Genomic DNA, 19,134 nt, shown 5'->3' with positions numbered 1-19,134 from the left:
GTGGTGGTGGTGGTGGTGGGGGTGGTGGGGGTGGTGGGGGGGGTGGGGGTGGGGGTGGGAGACGCAGTGATACTTTTGGAAAATTATCTTTCAACACATCGTAAATTTATGATTTCCGGTGCTTATTTCATCAATTTCAGTGTATTGCTATTGGAATGCCACATATATCGTTCATGAAATAACAAGGTATTCCCTGTGTTAGTGGCTCACAGTGGAACATGGTCTCCAAATCCAGGTTTGCGGCTTATATCTAACACACTATGGTCACCACATTCGGTACCAAAAACAATATTTACATTAATGATCATTAACAGCAACGAGATGACCTGTGACCTAGCTGTAGAATTATATATATTTTAAAAATGGGGTAAAGGAAATCAGAAGCGGAAATAAAGACATAGCAAAATAAATCATAAAGTACATTTATAAACTGCAAAATATGCTTTAAAGCAAGGGCACATTTAAAATTGTCAGTTTATTGCCCATAAGCAAGTCTTTAAATATTTAGTACCACAGTTACACAGTTTGTCTTTTCCAGGTGATAAATGTGGTTTTTTTATCCAGAAGAACAAATTATGGCCTCTTTGTATAATTTCTTCAGTAGAAATTGGGTCAGTTAATCTTCTTTCAAAACTGGTGAACTTCTCTGGAAGATCCATGTACAAAAGTAGTTATCGTATTTTTAACAAAAATATATAAAGCATTCTTTAAGCACCAGCTTGTCTCAGTTCAGTGACATTTTTCTTTTTTTTGAGAACCTGTCAAAAGTAAAAGAAAGAAAATCATCCAGAGCACTTCAAGGTTACAAGGTAGATTGACATGAAGAATAACCTAACCCGAGACTAATACGTGATTGCAAACTATCACACTCTGCATATGTCAGCATTAAATAGCCTTCTTACACAAACAAAAGAAGAAAGTGGTACTTGCAAAACGGAAATCTAAAGGTTACTTATTTGAAAATGACTCGGAGGTTTAATTCCGCCAACATTCATAGCCCTAAGTCCAAAGCTCTCAAAGCCAACTTCAAATAGGTCAAGCTTGGAAAACAGATACCTAGCGTAGGCGTACTGTCTAATTTACATAATTGTTAGGTCGGGCTTAACAGCGCAGCTGCAACAAACCATATGTGAGCAACAGAAAAAGAGCTTTAAGAAGCAGTAGTTTCAGGATTTGATCACCATGTGCGTTAGTCCGCTTTGTAATTTGTCCCACTGATATACAAGGGAAATGGACTTTGTCCTTGCACTAAAATGGAAGCACAATGATATGATATAAATTTACCCATAATTATCTCAGGGGAACAAAAAAACACTTTCTACTGCTTTATGAGCCCAACTACAACCAGCATTATGACATGTACGAGCCAGCAGCAGAGCCAGTGATAATAGCATGACGCACTGAGGCTCGTCTTTGATGCACAATGGCTGCCAAGGGCAACCCTAGTCCAGGTGGAACCATGAAGTTGTGGGGGGTGGGGGTTGGGAGGTTCACAGTGGCATGTCTGCAGTGGCGTTGCGCAGGATGATGGGGCCCCTTCAGGACATGAAGGGCCCAGAGACTAGAAATATCTCACCAAATTCTATAGGATTTACAATGAATTGAGGCCTCATGAAGAATGGGAATCAGTTGTGCCACAGGGGCTGCAGGGATCCGCACTATGCACCTGCATGGCTGGTGAGTGCCCATGCACTGTGCAAGATAGCGTCTTCTCAGGTCCCTTGATACCTGCCAGTCCTTCAATGACCCCTCCACCCCTTTTTCAAACAGCTGTCCACGAGGTTGAGGCAACATTGCCACAGCAGATGTTATTGGGCAGCTTCTTTGTGCTGTATATCAGAGCAGAGGTTAGCTGAGCCTGGTAGAAGGCAGGAACAAGGCACCCTGAAATGCAAGGGCAGCAGAAGTCCTTCACCTATACAGACCTCGGAGCTCACCACACCATTCTAGTTTTCCTTGCATGTTTTTAGGTTAAAGCCTACCAGACAGCACAGCTATCTTGTTGCATATGACATATTGGGGTCATAGTGGAAGCTGACCTAGAAATACACTCTGCCCATTGCATACGACTGGCTTTGCCTTTTGTCATTCACATTTGCATGCTTTCTGTTCACTGGCTTTGTTTTAGGCTGTCCAGCTTGAGTTAGTCCCTCTGTGGAGCACCGCTTTTTTTTTTTTTTTTTAAACCACCTCCATGGCTGACTCCTTTTATTCTTCCACGACTGCTCGTTTTTTGGGAACTCTATTTTTTTTCCTTTTTAGTAAAGCACTTAATGAGAACGCATGCTTTAAAAGTAGTCTCTCCTTGTACGATTCTCCCTCTCTTTCCCACCAACCCTCTCTCTATGGCGTTTTGCGGTCTCTTTTACAAGAAGCTGTTTTGATATCTGTGGCACATTTTTATGCATAAAACTGTATGTTTTGTTTATAGGTTGCTTTTCGGAACAGTGTGCTTCACTATCGGCCACAAGCAAACAGAACAGATGATGGACAGAATGCTGAACAATGCAAACATTCACCCCCAATTGCAAAGATCTGAGTTTAATCCATTGTTTTCCCCCTACGACCCAGCCATATGCAAATCAGTCTTGACCCTGCTCCCCATGGGAACAGTCCAGCCCAAGCTGCCAGGCCAGGTCCCCCCCGGACTGGAAACAAGCATCCCGGGACCGGTTTTGGGGTATCACCTCTCATCAGCCCAATTAACTTGAATTCAGTGGCGCGCAGTGAGCATAGCACCCACGTCTGGGTATATCCTTCCCACTTAGGGTGACGGAATGCTGAACAATGCAAAAATTGGCCCTCGGTCACAAAGATCCGGATTCAATCCATTGTTTTTTTTGTTGCCCACCATGCCGGTCGAGGACGGATCCAGCCATATACCGACATATAAAATGAATAGAGTTGGACTTAAGGACGAACCTTGGGGCACTCCACACTTTAAAGGAAATGTAGCCAATTTAATAGGTCCTTCCTGGACCTGAAAACTTCTGTTCTCTAGAAAGGCTATAAGCCACCCGAGGGAATTATCAACAATTCCTATCTCTTGTAATCTTTGCGTCAGTACCGTATGGAACACAGTTTTGAATGCTGCACTGCGATCTACAAGAATCATGGCGGCAGTGTCCCCACAATCATTAATTGCTTTAAGATCTTTTGTAGCTGAGAGCAGCTCAGTTTCTGTACAGCATCATGTCCTAAAGCCAGTTTGGGTGAAAAGTAATACGGAATGGTCCTCCAGAAAAGGAGATATTTTTATTCACAAACTTTTCCACTATTTTTCCTGCCACTCGGAGAAGTGAGATTGGCTGATAATTCTCACCTCGTACTGGACACGTGTCATGCTCTCAGTGAGCCGGATAATGGGGACACGATTTAAGCCAGATGATCCTACACTACCTCCCCGCTGTCTACTGTTGCCCAAGGAAGGCAAAAGAAATGACAGATATACTGGAATGGGCAGTAGGGGGAAGGAGTGCCTTCCGCAGTGTCTGTACAGAAAAACATGCAGAGAGGGACCTTGAGAAGTGGACCAAGACATTGGACCGAGCAGGAGATGGCTGGGAGAAGGAACAGAGGAACTCCCCACCTGATCATGCATAGTCTAACTGCCCCCCCCTCCCCAAACATGTCATTCAGTCAAGCTGTATCATCTGGCATGGAGCAACCCCTTGTGGTAATTGGAGTGCAAGTTTCACGAACTGTGGGCTGTGCGTCTGAGTGGGTGTGCTGGGACAGAGCCTCTGTTGCTCCCCTTGCTCCCTCTCCCCTTCATGGCTTGCACGATCCTTCTGAAACAATACCCCTAGAGGGTAGACAGTCTTCTTCTGAACCTCGAGAGCACGGGTGCTGGACTTTTAGAAGCACCCTGTCCTCCTCCTTTTTGGGCATAACTTCTTTTGGAGCCACTGGGATTCTTCCCCCCTTACCCTACACCCCCACCTCTCCGATCGTTGGATGCCTTCCACTACATGGTGCTTGCAATTGTTGCTGTTGGCGGCGAAGTGAAGCAGCTGTAATAATACTGCAAATATTCTATGATTAAAAATGTTAATAAATATTTTTTTAAACTATACTACTGGAGAATAACAATTTTTGGATAAGCAGTGATAGTCCAACACTGTATCCTTTTGGGTCTAGTCCGGACTCTTGGTCCTATTAACTAGAAGCAATAAAAACCATTTTTTGGCTTCTGTGAATGATATGCTAAATGGTGTTTATGCACAGCAAGGATCAAAACAAAGTATCTGATTACAAAAAGGAACAAACTCTCAATGGACCGACCAAGAAGAAGTTTGATGTGAGCTGCTACTATGTGTACAGCTTGGAAACGGTGTTGTGAATGAGAAAGGGCAACAGCAAGTGATTTGGAAATAAGGCGTCACAAATGTGTGACATGAGCATATGTGTGGTGTAAGCACTGCAATACATTAGGCACAAACTCTGGGAAAAACTTCTTACATTTCAGACAGAACCCAAGCCACTACTTTATGTATTACTTCTAGATAACTGAAGCGCTAAGGCTAGGAATGTATGGCTAAGTTCAAACACGCTACGATACCAGTACAATGTAGTCCATGTGCTAAGAATGACAAATTTCCTTCACATCACTTCAGTCACCTTCTGCGGAGAAGCCCGAAATTCTTACTCGCCCGTCTAGGGGCGCGAAACAGGCGTCTTGGGTCCCACAACAATACAGAAGCCACCAGCCTCAACCTGGTGTGCACATCATGCTTACATCATGGATCAGAACATCTTGGCTCCCCTCTTCGAGTTAGAGCGTTGTTTAGACTGGAGCTTAAAGCAAATATTGTGCTTCACCCTTAAGCCAAAATTCTAAACAGGCAAACACTGAAGCTGCTTTACCTTCTCTGTCTTATTCCTCATTTCTCTGAGATAAAGTGACTTCAACAATCATGAGGAACACTTTCTTACACAAGCAGTGTGCTTTCTATATGAGTTTTGCCATCCACGATGGCACCCATTTTTTCAGCTCCACCCTAAATATTTTTCGTTTGAGGTAATGAGTCTGCAGGAACTATTTAAGTCAAATTCACAATACAACTCTTCAAAAGTCCCTACTGTGTTGCTCACCGAGTTGAGAACCACAAAAACATTAAGATGACAGAAGGAAGCGGCAGGAATTATCTTTTTAAGAAGAACAGAATTACTAGGCTTATGGACCCCTTGAGACTTGGGCTTAAAAGGAGATGGTCCTTCGGAGGCTCTATAAACAATAGTTAGAGCAACGGTTCTCTCCAGACTGGACTATGCAAATCTCCTATACTTAGGTCTACCTGCCTATCTAATTTGCCCCCTACAGACAGTCCAAAACACTGAAGTTTGTTGGCTTTTCAACTCCAAAAAGGCAACCTACCTCACTTTTCTTTGCCAAATTGCACTGGCCCCACAGTCTGTGATAGGATCACCTTCAAACTCCTACTTTAGCATATCGATCTCTGCATAACTCTGTCCCAAGCTACCTGAATAAAAGAATTAAAGAGTACCAGCCAAGCAGAAATCTAGGGTCCAATAAGGTTCACTTGCTATCCATTCCCAGTAAAAAAAAAAAAAAAAAAAAAAAACACACCACCTAGACATTTCTGGTAGGCACAATTAAATTTGGAACTACCGTCGAATACAGCTTAGTAACCAAAGTGGATTTTCACAAACCACTTTAGTCAAAAAAGCCCTCTCCTCCTCCCATTGTTACCCTTTGCAGCGGCGGGACATTCGACTGAGTAGCTGTCACACTATACAAGTAACGTCATTCATTCAATGTTTGTCACAGCTGTCTTTTGAAGGACAAATGGATGGGCAGGATTGGGTAAAGCACAGATAAGGATGCAGTGGTTTCCATCAGAGCCATTATTTGCTCCTAGAAGATATGAATCAGTAAAAGAGTAACATTAGGTAAGATCAAATTATCTGTCATGGACAAATCACTGACTATCAAGAAAATGGATGAGGGCATTTGCAGAGGCAGACTTAAAGATATTTGTGAAAGTTGTCCTGGAAAAACCATCAGAAGATGGAAGGAAAATTGACTGATAATACACTGCACAGTGTAGTCTTCAGGGAAACCGAGCACAAAGATAATCAATGACAGGGATTGGAGAACATGTGTAGCACCAATGGTTCAGCTAGATTAGACATGTAAGCAACAGCCTGATGACCCCTCCATAGACAACTCATTCCACGACTGCATTATAGCGGTCGACAGCGACACAAAGGGGAGACCTGACATCAGAGACACCCCGCTCCCAGAAGCAGAAAGAGATTTGTTTGTCAATGGGTCATGCATTAGGTAACATACTGGGACCATGAGGTGGTATTCAGGCGCCGTATGCACATACCAGGCCACATGTCTATCGTGCCACTGGCAGTGACAGACGATCTATTGTTACAATATTACATTATCTCCACCGCCAGGTACTGCAGGCTTTGCCAGAAGAAGAAACATCACCAGATCACGGACTGCAGCCTGGTGATTGGGTGTGGGTCATGACCCATACCAGGCACCTCTGTCTACAACCAAAGTGGAAGGGACTCTACCAGATCCTACTGACAACAGCCACAGCTGTCAAGTGTGAGGGGCAAACACCCTGGATCCCCAACTCCCATACTAAGAAGGCCACGGGACCAACGGATCTCCAACAGCCACCTGCGGTGTTGCTAAAAGGTCCAACATACCCGCAGAGCTACAATCTTCTATCAACAAGCCAGACAAGTCAACACTGATGGGACTGCTCATGCTGCACCACCTACAGGAGCAGGGAGGTGCAAGCAGGTTCTGCAGTGGGTCTTCATAGTACTGCTCATGCTGCACACCTTAGAAGACACAGGATGCAAGCAGGTCCTATTTCCATACATCTACAAAGTACTCTGGTTGGCGCCAAGTGCTAGTTAACCTCTGACGTCACACTGTGAGGTACCACCGAGGGAACAAGAGGAAAGAAGACAGCAGAATAAGGATTGCACTTGAGACTTCGGGTAACGACCCAAGAACAGCTACAGACCGTGATACTGTTTCATTGTTAAGAAGTATAATGCCTGGAAAAAAGAAAGACGGAAGGAAGTGGCCTGCAGTATTGACTGCCATATGAACCTCAGTTCTAGGAATAATCTAACGAATAAACCCCATACTTCCAGTGTTTATGGTTCTGCTTGTGGGAAGACGGTATGGGGTTTGTCTTCCTCTTCTCCCCGACTCTGTTTGTGTTAAGTCTAGGAATAATATTGACACTAATAATAATAGTACATGCAAATGAGATTTATATACCTTTTTTTAGATGAGGACAATTACATAAATAAAAGTGAACAAGGGCATGTGAATACTTCAGAGGGAAAAGACACAGGCCTGCTAGAGGAGGTAGGGAGCAGGGAACAGATATCGTGGGGTGAGGAAACATATGCTGATAACGCATTTGTACAAATGGTTAGATTATATAACAGGGGTGTGGAATTTATTAAAATATCTACTTGTCCAGGGGACAGGTTGCTTCTCAAATCTACTTGTCCTGTAAAAAGATCTACTTGTCCCTTTGGTGCCATGTAGTGTGGTGACAAATTATGGCAGCAATCTCATTATGTAAGAGCTCTGATAATAGCCTCTCTGATTATGCCAGGGCTACTACCATAGTAGGGCTTGAATACTTGCAGTTTCAATCCCTACTGTAGCAATTTCCTTATTTTGCCACCTTTCTGCAGATATGCATACTGGGGCTGGAGGAAGCAGTAAGCAATAGTTCCAGGGCTGGAATGCCTTCGAGTCTGCAAGCCTACTAACCTGCATGTTTTAAAGATTTTCACCAGCTTCTCTCTAATATTTTCCCATAATAAGAAAGGTTGGACATTTACTCCTGACAATGGCAGAATTAGAACTTCTTCCAGGGTTGGGAAGAAAGTGGCTGGAGGGAAAATGAACTTGCAAATGCTCAGTAGATTTTCACATGAGCAAATCTACACATCGTATTTACCCATGCTAAAATACAGTTCACAAATATTTTATAGGCGTACGACATATACCATGGGTGCACTTTTGTGACTTTAAGAATTTGGGGCCACATGTAGGTAGGTTCGGATTTGCGACCCGCAAATTGCGAGTCGCGAATCCGAATGTAGGATGGTCTCCCTGACACCATCTGTGATTCGAAAGGGCTCCGCAAATGCCCACCTCATGAATAATCAGGAGATGGGTCGCAATTTGCGACCCCCTTGCGAATGGCGGCCCTCACAGGGATGGTGGCCTGCTGGAGACAGCAGACGACCATGTCTGTGACTGCTTTTCAATAAAGCATTTTTTTTGGTAATGCAGCCCGTTTTCCTTAAAGGGAAACAAGATGCATTACAAAAACGAAAAATGAAATGTTTTCGTTTCATTTTTTCAGAGCAGGCAGTGGTAAAAAAATGTTTACAGTGACATTCACAATGGGGAAGGGGTCCCATGGGGACCCCTTCCCTTTGCGAAAGTGTTAGCACCCATTTGAAATGGGTGCAAACTGCGATTAGTTTGCGCCCGCGTTCGTGGTCACAAAACAATCCTACATTGCACTGCGAGTCGCAATTAGGAAGGGAACACCCCTTCCTAATTGCGAGTCGCAAACCCGTTTTGCGCATCGCAATGTGCTTTTTGCACGTCGCAAACGGCGAAAGTCGCTGTTTACGACATGCAAAAAGCTACCTACATGTGGGTCTTGGTCCCTAATTAGGTCTGGTGTTAACAAAGACATTTTGTTTTTATTAAACTTCTATTTCTCTCTCTTTCAGCTGGCTTTACTGTGAGTGATCGCATTCTGCTCTTCCACAAGGAGCATATTGGCAACCAAAGTAGTTTTGTTCAGTGTCAGGAACTACAGTGGCAATCAGTGACGTAGCGAAACTGGAGGGTGCCCCTTTGCAAAGAACATGGAGGAGTCCCCTCTCCAGACTCACTCAGGGCAGGTGCTGTGCTGAAGGGGGCCCCTGGAGGGCGGCTGCGGGGCCTTTGTTATGCCACTGGTGGCAACGTGTGTTTTAGAGTTCAAAAACGTTTTTTTTTTTGCCAGTGTTTTTTACAACGTTGAGGGCCTGGTAGCTCCCACAACAATAAAGTGTTACAAAAGCCATGTCAAAACAAGACACGCATTGATGAAACTAAAAGACTTATAAAAATATGTCAGATCAGTTGGCTTTGTCAGTGTTTATTTTCATGCTTCCCATAATCGCGTTGAAAATGGTTACACTGATTTTCCATTGGAAATATTTTTCGGGAAATACTAGCATGCATCAACACATTTTACTAAATGACACTTCATTTGCATCTAATCAGAGAGCATTCTACTTAGCCTCATAGCCTAAACTTTTCAACCATGTGTATACACTTTTTTTTTTATTTGTACTGGAACCAACGTCAGTAGTGAAGTGTGACCTTAAAACATTTATTTACACCACTCACCCTAATAATGAAGGCTTTCAAATAATGGACCATAAATACAAGTTCAAACAGCAGTATCTTTTGGAAACACATTACCTCAACTGCAGAGAGTTCCACTCTCTATAAACAGGCAGCCAAAGAGTTTGTGCTGCAGAGGGTTGAGCCTACTTGTCCCAGGGACAAAGTAAACATAAAAACTTGTTGCCTTTGACCCCAAAGAAGATGTGTTGGGCGATAGGAATTCCACATCCCTGATATAAAGAAACTGTGAATGTCTCAGATTGCTATATATGCATACACCTACCCGCTACTGTCCAGGGGATTACAAATTACACATACTTCCCGCTTAGCCAATATGTTGCATGCCATATAGTGAACAATATTTTAGAAAAAGAAACTTAAGGGAAAGATAAAAAGCATCACCAGAGTTCGAAAGGAGGTCGAAAGAAAGAGAAACCGTAAAACACACAGACAGGGAAACTAAACAGTATTTGGCCAACTGGTCCCTTGACCAGGAGAGAATGACCTCCTCTCCATATTTAATGAAGAAAGGAACAAGGGGTATGTAAAAGATGGGACATCTGAAGAGGTAACACTCCATTTCTTAGAATAAATGAGAAGAAAAATGCACCATGGTGCATTTGATAACACACAGGCAGTGCCCCCGTGAAAAATAAGTTGAATCGTGAAATATGCCCAGCACTTACATTCTTACATCTACTCTCTCCAACATCAGTAACATGTATTAAATGCCTGTATACATTACAATATCAATATAGATGTGGGCGTCAGTGAATGCTACAAATATTCCATTTTAGACAAAATACAGGATGGCCCAAAGGGCTCGTCAGTGAGCTTCTCTGCGCCACAGGCATATTTTTTGTGTGTGGAAATTCCACACACTTTAAGCTGTCAGCAGGATGGCGGGCAGCTTCTACCCAGCGTTTGTATCACCACGCATTTCACATGTGACAAGTTTGTCCCAAAGAAGGGATAAGGCCCCCTGGACAATACACAGAAGAAGGACCCCCTCTTGGATAGATAAGGTTATAGCCACATTAGGAGTACTGATACCACCAATAGGGGTTGTGCATTCTGAATACCAGATACATAAGTTAGCGGGGTTAGTGGAAACATTGGCAAGCTCCACAGCAACAGCCCTGGGTAATATTACTGAGGAACTTACGGATCTAAGAACTGTTGTGATCCAAAACAGAACGGCGTTAGGCATCATTCTAGCAAAAGATGGTGCTGTCTGTCAGGTGATCCATCAAGAGTGCTGCGCGTATATTCGGGACAACAGCTGTAATATAAGAGGGGCAATAGGAAATATAAAGAAGGTAGAAAAGGGGACAAAAGAAGTGCCCATTTCAACAGAGGCAGGAGGAATACGGGGGACACTTGGGGCCTGGTTCAGTGGGTGGGGCTCAAGGCTGATAGAAGTGCTGGTGATAAGGATAGTGGCACTCATAACTCCATGTGTACTGATAAGAGTTTGTCCCTCCTTCTTGACACTCCTCATAGAGAATGCCTGCAGCAAGGCTACTGGGCATCACTGCCAGCTAGGAAGCGAAGGCAACACCAGGAGTGATGACACCACAGAAATGGCACCCCTCCATCACAAAGTTTAGGTGGTCATTGAGTATCAGAGGGCGGAATGTGGAATTGCATTTTTCTGGGATGCTTTTTGAGCCTTTTTGGCCCTTTGATACCCAATGACAATTAGGCCGGTTTCTCTTGAACAACTCATGATCTACCTGAACTATGGTTACTGATATGGTTACTGTTGCTTGGAATGCATTATATTGCAAGGCTTGCTATTAGAACAGCCTCCATGAAATATCACTGCATGCTAGCTGAAGCAATCTTTACTTCGAAATGTAGCATCCTGTGTACGTGCTTTTCTCAGTTCTGTAGAAAAACGTATCACGAAATGTTAGACATGTAGGACGTATTCTGTAATTTCCTTGTCTATGCTTTATTTGACTATATATGGTATGTTAGGAAGTATTAACTGTAACACCTTTTGCAATGTTGAAGAAATAATCACACATCAATGTCAAGAGGCAATTAAATGTACGAACTTCTTTGTGGTTTGATAGCATAAAAGATCATGCATTACTTCCTTCAGGAGGCTGTTCGGGTTTCATCTTGCATGCTGTTTTCAGTCTCCGTGTGCATGAAATAAATTACTTTATCTTTAACCTCAAGAGCAGGCTGGTCTTTGGTTTCTGAGTGAGCTGATTTGGCTTCTACAATACCAAATTGGTCAAAGCCCTTTGACATGTGTGCGTAGCACCCACGTCAGGACCAGAAGCAAATAAAGCAGCAGGCATCCTGCCCTGCCGAAATACAGGGCACTCCCTGCCGAAATACAGGGTACTCCATCCCATGCAGAAGAGTAGGTCAACTGTGAAGAAAGGGACTCCAGACGTGCACCACTAGAACTTCACTTCTACTCAAGAAGTCAATAAAAATATGCGATCATACCAATGGTGATTTCCAGTTTCATAGGAGTTTCGATTGTGAATGGTTGAGTCTTGGTCTAGGACAAAATGATCAACATTACAGTTAGAAAAGGTCAGCCTGCACAAACGAATCTCTCTGGAAGATTTCTGTGGACATTTAGAACACTGCAAGATGGTCATCCGAAAGGCGTGATGGATAGTCAAGCAGCAGGCGATATCCTATGTTAGCTAAGGACTCAAGTTATACTATTTCATCCATCCAACACTCCCTGGACTACCACAAGGATAGCAGCACAGTAACAGTATATATAATAAGTAGTCCAATATAGTTTGTTCTACTCAGTTCTAGGTTCTATAATGTACATTAACAGGAAGGTGGTAGCATTTCCTTTGGAATATACAATTCATAGTGGCAACACAAGTTACATTTTCTTCCCCATCTACTTAGGTTCTAATGTCTCCAGCCCGGCCATAATTTCTCTCGCTGGAACTCCTAGTTCCTATCTGCAATCAAGATTCAATTGTAGCTGTACAGGTTAACCGTTCCTAGCTGGTGTCAGTGCACCGTTCTTGTGGCAACATGAAGATGTCCGTCCATAAGTGAGCACAAAATAAATCTCAATACCGACTAATAATGATTGACTTACTCCGCATCCTTCGCCTTTGAAATAGTGTGCCAGTCACTGTAAAACGCACCAACACTCCTGTGGGGTAGTATGTGCGATATAAACGCAATTACAATACAGTTCGCTGGTCTGTTTCCTAAACAATGTATTTACATATTAAAACATTCAACATGTTTCAATATTTAACTGATATGCACAAAAATGGGGTAAAAACTTGCTATTGTGTGTGTGCTGGGTTAGGGTAATAGGAAAGAACAGAGGTATGGGAAAGGAAATGGGCAACATCAAGGTCATGTTTATTTTTCCAGAACAACAAAAAGGAAACCAGTACCGTCCCTACTAAGTCAGAAAATGAGTTAGGAATGACCAGCAATCGTCAGCCTGAGTAGTTGCATTCTGTGTAACACCGCACGGAATCTTGGAGTACAAGGTGGAATGTTATGGGTTGAACTAGTGGCGGTTAATGGAGGAATTAGTTAAACTGCATTTCTACAGCGTCTGCCGACATACGTCTCCTCTTCGCTTCACTCCAATTCAAATTGCTCCGTTGACTACAATATTTCCCCACGGAGAGTATTACTTTTCATAAAACACTGGTCCTTTACCACAAATCCAGATTCTATACCTGTGACTCATCGTGGACGCAGAGTCCAAAACCTGCCTAAAATCACTGAAATACTAAGCACTTTCCAAACAGTGCCCACCTCCGCCCCGCGCACACATGATGTTCACGAAGGGTTTACTATGGGGATACTCACATGAACAAGCAGTGTTTAGGAAAGGTCGAGCTTCTTCTGGGTCTCGACCAGTTTGTCATGCAGACGCTTACGTTTCCAGTCCAGGAACCTCCTGCGCTGGCGGTTAGCTTGCCACCCTACCAGCACCCCTGAGGCAAAGGCGAGAGCTACGGCAAGATACAGACTGCGCTCCGACACTTCACCCATGGCGGTCCCTTCAGTCTAGGAGCACGCCCACTGCCGCGCCGCGCCCGGCAGCTTCAACTCCAAGGTCACCGTAACACGGTTCTACTCAACCGGCTGGTTGCACACCCAGAGACAGCTCACAGTGCACAAGGTATCCCGGAGCAGCGTGCTTACGCCGACGCCATTTTGGAATGGTGCACTTTACATTTTATTCCCAACGGAAACGTTCAACAAAAGCACGTCTAAATCAGATGGTGACATTGCGTCACTTACAAGGGGGCGTGCATTTCTTAACTTAAGCAATATTTTAAAGAATTATTGAAAGCCACAAGTACCATATTTGTTTTGTGTTTTGCGCTTTTAATTGCCTTTTCGCGCGCACGTGCTGAACAGTACCATTATACCAGCGACCAGAGCATTTTCTGTTTGAAGTTCGGGACAAAACAGACTCGACCTAACCTGACGCACCAAAAACACGTGACACTAATCACAATTGCAGTTACCTTCCTCATATCCAAGTTAAGCTTAGTGCAACATTTGGTTGCCTTGATTTAGTTTAGCCTCCTCTATCCCCACCAACATCTAGGTGTCTCAGGTAGGCCTGCCATAAATTGTTGAACATTGCAATGTCATCCAGGTAAGCCACACAGAAGTCCTCCATAACCTGCTAGGACTTGGTTTACCAGGTGCTGAAAAGTAGCAGGAGCACTCTTCATCCTAAATGGCATCATCTTAAACAGATACAATCCCTCAGACTTAGAAATCTTCTCCTTTTTTTTTTTTAAATCTCTTTTATTGCTTTATATTTGCTGACAACACATACATAACAAAATAACTTCCTAATTTTGGATCCCCCTCCCCTTTCCCTTCTGCACATTCTATCAATTTCATTAAATGTGTTTGATCAGTTCACAAATGGATAACATATTTGACCTCTTGTACAATCTCCTGTATGAGTATCTTAGTTAGTTATGCAGGGTCTGGTTCTGATAAATTAGCCTCTGTATCAGAATTAGAAGCGTCGGGTGTTCTAAAATTGTCCAGTATCGTATTCCAATGCTGATCATTGTCTCTAGTTCCTAGGCCCTTGAGAACTTCCCTCAGTAGTACTGCCCCTTCAGTTTCCGCCCATTTAATTAATGCATTTCTCCAACGATTTATCTGTGGGCCCTTCGGATCTTTCCAGTGCGAGGTTATTTCTCTCCTTTCTAATATCAGGGCCAGGTCTATGAACCGGTTTGTGATTCTATACTTGCTGTGGCATGGGAAATCTCCCAGGACCACCACCATGGCTGTTCGGGGTAATGTTCTACCCGTGCAGGTGGAGAGCGCCTCAAATATCCCCACCCAGTAATCCCCGATTAGTGGGCAACTCCAGAGCATGTGCAACAATTCCGCTGCTAGTTCTTCACAGCGAGGGCAACTGGCATTTTCTACACCATAAATCTTTGATATCATATAGGGGGTTAAGTAGGCCCTATGAAAGACATATACATTTATTAATTTAAACCTGGCATTTCTGGAAACTGTATATATGTGTGAGGTTATTCTGACCACTGTGCGTCGTCTATTGTAACACCCAGCTCCCCCTGCCATTTGGTCTTAAGTTTATTTAAGGGAAGACATGTGCTGGTTAGCAAGGAAGTATATATCCCTGATATAATTTTCCCTTGGTCTCCTATAGTGCATATTTGGTCACAGGTAGGATGTCTGGGGGTTCCTCCAGCCCTGTTCCCCACTGTCTACGAAGAGTTCTGGCAATCATATTATAGGTTAGGAACAGCCCTGGTGGGATCTGGAACCTTTCTTGCAGGTCCGCATAGGTACATAGTTTCCCATTTTTACATAGAGCCCCTATGGTGTCGATCTGAAATGACATGAATCGGGTGATACCCCCATCACATGATTTTCCGCAATTGATCTTACGCAAGTCAGGGGGGCTTCTGGTGAGTATGGAGCTCTGGTGTGCGTTCGCTTTAGGTATTGTTCCCAGCAGTAACGTGATGCCTCCCATTCCACCGGCAGCGGTTTATTCTGTTTTTTGGGGTTTAGTAATATGCCCAAAATTCTATCTCAGGAGCAGTGGAGAGGGGCTCTCAGGGCCTCTCCCACTGGGGGTACCCTGAGAAATCTCGCCAGCCACTGGAGTTGGCTCGCCCAATAGTATAATTCGAAGTCGGGAACGGCTATACCACCCTCCGCTGTTGATTTTTGGAGGGTGCGCAACACAATCCTATGTCTGCCGGTTCACCTTATAAATCCTGTAATCAAGGATGTGATTGTTTTAAATACTACCCTCGGAATTATGAGTGGAATGGTTGCGAAGTAGTATAACACTCTAGGCAGCACTATCATCTTAATCAACGCAACTCTCCCAGTGACCGCCAAAGGAAGTGTCTGCCAGAATACCATGCTGTTTTTGATATTCCTAATCGTGCTCTGTATGTTCCCCTCCAGTAGTTCTTCAGCAGAATGATAGATATTAACCCCTAGGTATTTGAATGTGGACGGGGACCACGGGAGGCCCAGATTATCCGTTGGTTCTCTGATGCCCCTGGTAGCCGGAAAAATGGACGACTTCCCCCAATTAATCCGGAGCCCGGATGCCGCACCAAAGTTGTCTAACATTGTCATTGCTCCCGGCAGGTCGGCCTCTACGTTCTGGAGAAAAAGTAACATGTCGTCCGCATATAGTGCAATGTGATGCGTCCGGGCATTGATTGTAATGCCTTTATAAAACCTCTGGGATCTAGCCGACTGGGCGAGAGGTTCAACCGCCAATGCAAAAAGTAAAGGTGACAGCGGACAGCCCTGTCTGGTGCCCCTACCTATGACAAAAGAAGGGGATATTGTACGGCCTGTGCGCACTTGCGCCGTGGGGTTTGTATAAAGAAGCCTCGTCCATTTGACAAAACCTTCCCCCAGTCCCAGCTGCAGCATGACTCGTTCTAAGTAGTCCCATCGCAGGCTATCAAAAGCCTTCTCGACATCAATCGAGATGATCACTGCTCTAGATGCATCAGAAGGCAGGGCATGAAGGAGTGAAATCAATTGTCGAATATTTTGGGCAGTGCTACGTTGTGAGATAAATCCCGATTGGTCCTGATGTAGCATCCGGGGTCCGACGTGTGTGGAAGTCTCCTCCGCTCAGCACTGCTGCTGTTTCCACCGCATCACGCATCTCCCGAAGTGACTGATGTTTCGATGGGGCCGCCTCTGTGGTCTTCTTCTGAGATCTACTACGTTTCTTCCCGGGGTTTCGAGATGGTCTATCGCGGGCTGATCTGCAGTGGATGTTCAGTGATTCAAGCCAATCCGTCGCCAATTGAGGGGTGAGAAAAAAATGGGTCCTATTATCGTATTCCACTCGGAGTTTAGCCGGAAAGAGCATGGCATATTTTATACCAAGCTCACGCATGGTACGTTTTACTGCAATGTAGGATGCCCTCTGTGATTGCGTCTCTCTTGTAAAGTCAGGGAATATCATGACTTTTTGACCGTCCAATTGTATCTCTCCTTGCTGGCGGGATTGTGACAGTACATAGTCCCTATCCTTGTGGTGGAGTAATCTGGCGATTATTGGCCGTGGCCTTACTTCCGGTGGAGGGGGGTCCACCAGGGACTCTGTGGGCTCGTTCCACTGCAAAAAACGGTGAGAAGCCCTCTGGGGCCACCGTGTCTCTAAGCCACTGTTCTAAGAACGTTTCTATATTGGCTGCGACGGACTCTGCTCCCTCCGGAACCCCTACCAGTCTGATGTTGTTCCGTCGGGCTCGGTTCTCGGCATCTTCCGCCCTTGCTTCCAATGTTTTTAGCCGGGTGGCCAGGTATTTAACTTCTGAGGATGAGGTTTTGTGTGCCGCTAAAACCCCGTCAGTGAACTCTTGTGCGAACCCACCATTTCCTTTAGTATACGGTGATCATCTCGTAATAGGGAAAGGTCTGTGGTAAGGTTGTCAATCTTGCGTTCAAGTGCTTCACGGGAATCTTTAATGGCCAGCAGCACAGTGTCCAGAGTTGTTTCTTGTTGCTCGTGTCCAGCTTGTGATTCCTTGGCGGGTGTTGGGGGCGGATTCCCAGTGGGCGAGGAATCCCCTGCTGACGGCTTGTCGTGTTTTTTGGGTTTTACCATTGTAATAGGCCTCAGGTAGGCGATGGCCGTTCGAATTTGTAAAAGGTGGTACCGTTCGTCAATGTCGTCCAACCTGGGTGTCACTTGTCCCCAGTCCTGGTATTCTCATATGGAAAGCCCTGTGAGATGTTCTCCGTTTTGGGCGGCTTGTCCACGAGGGGGTTCTCCCACAGTTATGCACGTGCTGGCCGCCGGCTAGGGCAGCCCGAGAATGTAGAGAGGCATTGCTAAAATCTCACCTCCGGCTGGGCATCGGCTGACGGCATCAGCTTAATGTTCTGGCAGCAGGGGGGAGTGCCGCACCGATGTCCTCGATCCCTCCCTCCAACTGAGCATCCTTTGTGCAAGATATCATGGACTTCTGGAGTGCATGAGGACAAGGCCTCTGACTCCCCCAATGTGCCAGCATCAGCTCCCGTCTCAGCAGGCGGCATTCACACTCTCTCTGGTCTCGCGGCAGCCCTGGACCCAATCCGTCGAAGATGCCTCTCTCTGACTCGAAGCCCCAGGGACTCCGCACCTCATCCACTCCCCCCTACGCTCCCCAAGGTCCGCTGGTGCTCCGCTTCGTATCTTTACTCTCGCCGCTGGGGGCAAAGGTGCTCGTAACCCCGGTGCTCCTCGATGGATGGCGTGGGGGTCCTCACCTCCACAGGTCCGCAGCACTCCCCCAGCCGAGGGCCGCGGACGCGATGGGCTCACTGCTCCGCTGCAGCCGCCATTTTGGATCGCGGCAGCTGCGGAGTTGTCGGGGCGATTTTCGGGCAAAATCCACCTCAAAGTAGGGGCGCCTCTGTCCCCATTCATGCCGCTTGTTCTCCGATCACTTCTCTTTCATTTTCAGGGCCTCCAGTCGTTATTATGGCAGGATTTATGCTTCGGGCGTGGTTTGGGGCCCGGGAGCGTCGCACTATACGTGCAGCTCCATCGGCCTCAGGCCACGCCCCCCTAGAAATCTTCTCCTTGGTACTAAGGCGATCTTCCAATAGTCACTAGTCAAATCAGAAGTGGAAGGAACTTTTCTACCCCAATAGTGTACATTTGTGATATTTCTATTTGAAGTATACTTACATGTGACTTTTGCATTCTTGCATGACACTTTGAGTGGAACGTCGTCAGCACTGCAGTGACAATGCAAACTGACATAGAACAAGGACTAAACTTGCACATCCTACCTACATATAAGAGTACATATAAGAAAAACAAAAAAGTAGTAGAGCTTCCGAAAAGTTGACAGTGTTATTTCTGAATATTTTGACTAGCCCTCTGAAGAAATAACACATCTCAAATCGTTCCATGTAACACACTAGTAGTTCATTTTTTGAGTATGATAGAGAGTTTCATAGGACAGCCAAATAGTCTAAGATCACGGCAGAATAAATAACACACCAAGAGTTGTGTTGGAGCAATCTTCATTATCCTTAGTCCTGAGAGTCCTTATCACAGTTATTATTCTTGAGGTGAACCCTTCGTTCATAGGAGAGAGTTACAGGTAGTGATGTGAAGGGCCTACCCTCTAGAGGCCTTAATGCTATCTTTATCCAAATGACTTTCTCATAATACCAAGCCA

General features: G+C 45.0%; 1 protein-coding gene across 4 annotated transcripts; it reads right to left on the bottom strand.

Moving 5' to 3' along the window:
• Positions 1-406: 406 nt before the first annotated feature.
• MTLN (mitoregulin) lies at positions 407-13,631 on the bottom strand. 4 transcript variants are annotated; one of them, XR_011203726.1, is made up of 4 exons: positions 13,268-13,631; positions 11,906-11,960; positions 10,602-10,718; positions 407-758 (listed from the first exon to the last, which is right to left on the bottom strand). XR_011203726.1 is itself a non-coding variant. In XM_069234710.1 (2 exons), exon 1 carries the CDS (start codon positions 13,451-13,453, stop codon positions 13,283-13,285), a length of 171 nt encoding a protein of 56 aa, XP_069090811.1. In that variant the 5' UTR covers positions 13,454-13,626; the 3' UTR covers positions 407-758; positions 13,268-13,282. The 4 variants fall into 4 exon arrangements, 1 of the variants encoding a protein (XP_069090811.1); XR_011203725.1 differs by lacking the exon at positions 10,602-10,718; XR_011203728.1 differs by lacking the exon at positions 11,906-11,960.
• Between the last annotated feature and the right edge of the window lie 5,503 nt (positions 13,632-19,134).

This window comes from Pleurodeles waltl, chromosome 5 (assembly GCF_031143425.1).
Source record: "Pleurodeles waltl isolate 20211129_DDA chromosome 5, aPleWal1.hap1.20221129, whole genome shotgun sequence".
Classification (NCBI taxonomy): domain Eukaryota; kingdom Metazoa; phylum Chordata; class Amphibia; order Caudata; family Salamandridae; genus Pleurodeles; species Pleurodeles waltl.
This window is presented reverse-complemented; position numbering and strand designations above follow the sequence as displayed.